At 36.2% G+C, this 6,000-nt stretch overlaps 1 protein-coding gene across 2 annotated transcripts in view; it reads left to right on the forward strand.

The window, feature by feature from the left end:
- Window positions 1-4,888, forward strand: part of SOAT1 (sterol O-acyltransferase 1) — a 70,742-nt gene extending 65,854 nt beyond the window's left edge. For both annotated transcript variants that reach the window (XM_027868439.1, XM_027868441.1), the window contains exon 16: window positions 4,350-4,888. In XM_027868439.1, the coding sequence (XP_027724240.1) occupies window positions 4,350-4,406 (57 nt within the window). In that variant the 3' untranslated portion in view covers window positions 4,407-4,888. The remainder of the gene's footprint in view (window positions 1-4,349) is intronic.
- Window positions 4,889-6,000: the final 1,112 nt, after the last annotated feature.

Consider the following 6,000-nt stretch of genomic DNA (forward strand, 5'->3'; position numbering starts at 1 on the left):
ACACTCAAAGTAAAATTTGGAAAAAATATTTGTAGTAAATAAATCACATTAAGTATGTGCAAACTCAATACCACATGAAAAGATGTTCAAACTTGCTGATTTTTAAAAAATACACTTGATTGATATCTTTTGTTTCTATGATTCTCATTTCCTCCATATACCTACCTCTCCCCCTTCATTGAGAGCCCTTCCTTTTAACAGATTTTAAAAAAAATTTTCAAGAGCCAGAGAAAAAGAAATTCAGCAAAATCAACCATCACATTTAAAAAAAAAAATCTGACGTTCAGTACTTTTGTATATTCCTCCCTACCTCTTCAAAGGAGTAAGGGAGGAAGAAGTGCCTGCCTTCCTATATCTTAAGTCTTTGGAGCTAAGCTTGTTTGTAATTTCGTCACATGCAATTACAGTTATTTGGTGGTGATGGATTTCTTCACTTACAGTGTTGTAGTAATTTTATATTTTGTTTTCTTGGTTCTGCTTACTTTATTTCATACCCCAGAGATATAGCAAACTTAGCATGTTCAAAACAGAGCTCATCATTTTCCATACAAACTCATGACTCTTGCCTGTTTTTGTTGAGGGTACCACTCCCTCTCCAGGTTTGCAGCCTCTGAGTCATCCTTGACTCATCCCTCACTCTCACCTCTCATATCCAGTTAGTTGCCAAGTTTTGTCAATTCTACCTCCATAATACCTCCCCCATCCTTCCCCTTCTGCGACCTGTAAACTAATTCAGGTCCTCAGAAGTTTTTATCAATAGCATCCTCACTGAACTCTCTCATTCCACTCTCTCCCCTACAATCAGCTTGCAAAATAACATTTTAAAAACACAAATCTGACTTGGTTATAACCTCTGCTCTGAAATAGGCTTAGACTCCTATTGCCTCCAAGCAAAATCTTTAGCCTGGCACTTGAAGCTCTCCATAAAATGACTCTCACCTACCTTTCCAGTCTCATTTCATATTATTCTTCTGCAGGAATTCTCCATTTCAGTGAAAGTGCCTGCTAGTTGTTTGCCATTCATATTTTTTTCCTCTGTGTCTCTGCATTCACACATATGTTCCCTCCCTCACTCCCTTCTAATAGGCTCTCCCTGCTAACCTTTGCCTTTTTGTGTCTTTAACTTCCTTCCAAGGGTCAGTCAGGTGCTACCTGGCTATGTCAGGAACACAAGACCTTTCACAAACCCACCCCCACCTCTAGTCATTAGTGCATACATGGGTTGTCATGATTGTTATAATTTTGTATATACTTTGCATTTCCTTATTTCTCTGTTTATCCTCCCAGTCAAATGTATGTTGCTGAAGGAGAGAAGGTTTCACTTTTTAAAATATGTATCCTCAACACAGTGCCTTACGTGTAGGATACTTTAAATATTGAAATAAATTGACTTATCCCAAAAACAACTTTAAAAAAGGACTCTTGTACAAAAATATTCATAGATGCTTTAGTGATATCAAAAATATTTGAAATAATCTATCTGATTAAGAATTGACAGATTACAGTATATTTAATGTAATATCATGCCATAAAATAACGAATAGGCAACATACAAGGAAATATTAAAAGACCTGTAACAGAATCCTAGAATCTCAGAGTTGGAAGGAAACTCAGAACTGTTTAGTTTAGCTCCTGTCTGAGGAAGAATCCTGATTAAATGGCCATTAGCCTTTGCTTGAAGGCTCTTGGTGAGGAGAACCCATTACCTCATGAAGCAGTCCATCTCACTTTTGGAGAGCTCTAATTGTTCAGATTTTTTACCCTTACACCAAGCCTAAACCTTCCTCTCCATTAAATTTCATGGAACTTGGTTCCCATTGAGCTTGTAGCTTTCCAGCTATGCCTGTCTTGTACTTGTAAAGTTGATTTTATGAACCCAAATGCAAGATTCAACTATTCATTTTGTCCTTATTAGATTCAGCTTGGAGCTTTAACCTATTGAGATGTTTTTTATTTTTGACTCTGCCATCTGATGTGTTAGATAACTCTACTTCTCCCTCTCTCCCAGCTTTGGATCATCTTCAGGTTTGATGAGCACACTATTTTATCAAATGAGATCATATATGTAAAACACTTTACAAACTTTAGAGTACTATACGAATGTCAGCTATTATTATCATTATTTTTGTGTGTTCTTTTATTCAAAAAATATACAATAACTTACAGCCCAACACAGATCCCTGGGGTATCCCATAACTGAGCTTCTTCTAAGATGGTAATAGATTGTTAATAACTACTTTGTGGGTCCAGCTGTTCACCCAGTTGTAAATCAAACCCACATTTTTCTCCTCTTTTTCACAAGAATTGTACAGGAGACTTTTTTCAATACTAGTCTAAAATCTTGGTAACCAATGTCTACAGCATTGCCCTGGCCTACCAGTCTATTCTTGATTTTTGAAAAAAACAAACTATATATATATACGTAGAGAGACACAGACAGACAGACAGAAAAACACAAGGTTAACAGCATGCCCTGCTATCGATAAAGCCCTGGGTAGTCACTGCAGCTCTTTGCAGGTATCTACTCACCATTCTTTTAATAATATAGTCAAGAATTCTACCGTCAATTGAAGTCACACTCACCACCCTGTAATTTTCAGGCCCCATTTTCTCCCACTCAGAGTGACTCAGCAGTCATCTCTGCCAGTTCTTTAAGTCTGTTAGGATGCTATTCATCTGGCATGATGACCTGAACTCATTGAAGGCAGCCAAGTATTCTTACTGTTGCCCTCCATATGTTGCGTATTAACTTGTATTATCGCCTTTTTTGTTCTATTCTCATTCTCCATGACAGAGTAAACGAGCAAATTGAGAGTTGTGTTATTCTCTCTCATCCGTTACCATTATCTTGTCTACTTCAAACAGTGGTTATCTCTTTGACCCTCTTTTACCCCATTGTAGACTTTAAAAACAACAATTTTTTTATTTTTTTTTTACTTCTTGCTCTCCAACCTCAGCCTATTCTGAATTTTTGTTCTCCTAACACTCTTGGACTCTGCTACTCTTCTAGTCATTTTTTGGCTGCCCTTGCAGTTAACATATCTTTCATGTGTCTTTTAAAAAAATTTTTTTTAGTTGGTTGATGAGTACCCCCATACATCCCCATCAGCCCTTCTAAAAAGGTCCGTCATTTTTTTCATTCGAACTATTTCTCTGTCTCTTCTTTCATTCTTGAGAGTGTTAGGTCATTGGATTCCAGCTGGCCTTTCCCTGAAGCCTTTGCAATCTGCCTTGCTAAAATCTTAGGATAAAAGGTAACACATGAGGGACATCCACAGCATAACAGAGATGGCCTTGGGGATGAGAAAACCTGAGTTCATGTTCAACTCTTATAGGAACTTAGTTGTGTGACCCTGGACAGGTTATTTAAATCTCTTAGTGCTCCAGTAACTCTACAGAGAAGGTGCTGACTTAATATTGGTAACAGGAGTTTCCTTGGTTGGGAATTCCCTATACTAAGGAAATCATGGGTGCAATTCCTCTCCCTTTCCCTATGAGGTCATATGAAGTGAAATCAGCAGAACTTAAACAGGGAGCAGTGACTGCAACGAGATCGATTGCAAGAAAGGAATCAGGACCAAACATGGTAGAACTTCTGATTGGATGGGGACACACAGGTCAAAAAGGCTTTTTTTTTTAAACTTGTTAATTTAGTTCCATCTTGTTAAAGTTAAGTTTTGTATAAAATTTTGCCCCTTATTTTCTATGTTTACTTATCTATGTTGACAATTATTAAACTTAATTTTTTTTTAAATGAAGAAACAATCTGCCAGGAGTGTAAAATAACCATTCTTCAACATTAAATGGGACAGATGGACAATGTTAAGGAGTGAGTTGTAAGAGTGAGCTTATTTAATATTGAAACAGTGATTTGGGGGTGAGATAAGATCTGAAATTTCAGATAATAAATTCTTATAACTTCACCTGCTTTTTGGATATCTTTGGTCTTCTAATGCTTTTATCTAATGCCAATATTTTCTTCCCTCTTCCATTTATTCCCTCTTTCCCACTTAACCAGCCCCAAATTGAATCTCAGCCTGCCAAAAGTAGGACTGAATTGCTAGGAGCTAGGTTGAGAGAAGGGTGCTCAGTAAACATGAGTAATAAAGTTGACGACTTCAAAATGCAAAATGCCTAGCAAAGTATAAGTTACAAATTGGATGAAGCTATTACACATCATTTGAATTATATCACTTATTTGATTTTTTAAAATTTGAATTTAATCAATTATGCAGTATGATTTTGCCTAAAACCCACCAAAAATTCTATTGTTTTAGAAATGTGTGATACAGAGATGTGCCATGTCATGGCTCACTTGTACACTGACTCTCCCATCCTATTTCTTGCAGCCAACGTTTTTTGACTACATAAGACCACGCTCCTGGACGTGTCACTATGTGTTCTAAACTCTTGGACATAAGCTTTCTTTCTTGATTGAATTATGTGTGCCACCTGATTCTGGAAAAGCAGCTGCTGTTAAAAAAAAAAAAAGAAAGAAAGAAAGATACGCTGTGTCAAGTAAAATCGGATTTCTACAAGTGACCCCATCCATTTATAGGTGACAAAGCCAGTCATCTAACGCCAAGGTAATGAGTCAAGTCTAGTGGAATCCTGTTAAAGAGGAATTTTTTTTTTCCTCTTTGGGGGTAATCTCTAAGGTACAGACAGATTTGTGGCTGAGTCAGATCTACCCAAAGCTTAGCAGTCGTGTCCATCCGTTTTTTATCTTTCTGTACTCATTTGTTGAACACTGTATATGTTTTCTTAGGGACTGAAATAGCCAAAACACATGTAAAGAATTAATGCTTTGAATATCTGTTGTTTGCAACTTATTTCTATGCATATTGTTGTTATGTGTATTGATTAAAAATGTATTTGAAAAGGAGAATAACATATTTAAAGAGCATATGTCATTGATTTTTACAAAGATGATTCTTAAACTTTTTTGTATGTTTTCGTTATAAAATACACTTGAGAATCCACTCAGTTGAGTCAAAAAAAAAATTCTTCATTCAAGCATTCAATTCTTCATTCAAACATTTCATGTTTTTCTGTTCTCTAACATTGGCCATGTGATTTATGTGACACAGAAGTAAGCTTTTCTATTAGAAATCCTATGTAGGTTCACATTCCCAAAATTTGCATTTATTCCTGAGCAAGCTCAGAGGTATGAAGAAGACAATAGAGGGTTTAGTTTTGTTCTGGTTTGCTTTTCCTATAACCCTCCTAAGCCATTTGTTTCTTTTTTGGGGGGGATGAACAAGTATTGGAATTATTTATTATGGAGCACATTACATAATAGCAAGGGCATAGATTTTTAGGAACAACTTAGTCTAAAGACTTTGTTATTAGCATTAGTAAGAAGGTAGCAGGTGAATCTCTCTAAGTTGCATAACAATCACTGGTCTGGAAGCTTCCCACATCCCAACCAGTGAAATCACTTGTAGACTAAAAAAAGACTTCAATCAATCAACAAGTATTTATTGAGTACTTACTCTGTGATTGGCATGTATTAAGCTTTGGGGAGACAAAGACAAAACAAGAAACGGTCCCTGCCCACAAGGAGCTTACTGTTACTTTTATCTAGTGATTTAGGGTATTTAGAAACTAAAACGCACACTTTTATAATACAAGGAGTGCTACAGTAATTCAAGTAACTAGGATTTCTCCTTTGGAGATGGTATTGTTGCTCATAGTTTCCGCTATTGATAAAAGTATATTTTATAGCCTGTTTCCTCTTCTGTGAGATGCTTTCTATATTCTTATATGGTATTCAGATGCTACCTTAATATTTTTTGATATCTGGGACAAATCAGCATTGTCTTCCTTTGTGTGTTTTCAGACCTCCTACGTTATGATGGGAGAGTTAGCAGTATAGCCACTAAATTATGGCAGTGGGGATATAAATCATGGGAACATAGTGGGGCAGATTAAAGACTATGAATGAAGCTTGTTCTGTCAAGTTTTGACTTAGTCTCAGAGACAACCAAAACTTTTATT

This window comes from Vombatus ursinus, unplaced genomic scaffold (assembly GCF_900497805.2).
Source record: "Vombatus ursinus unplaced genomic scaffold, bare-nosed wombat genome assembly UNPS02014789.1, whole genome shotgun sequence".
Lineage (NCBI taxonomy): Eukaryota > Metazoa > Chordata > Mammalia > Diprotodontia > Vombatidae > Vombatus > Vombatus ursinus.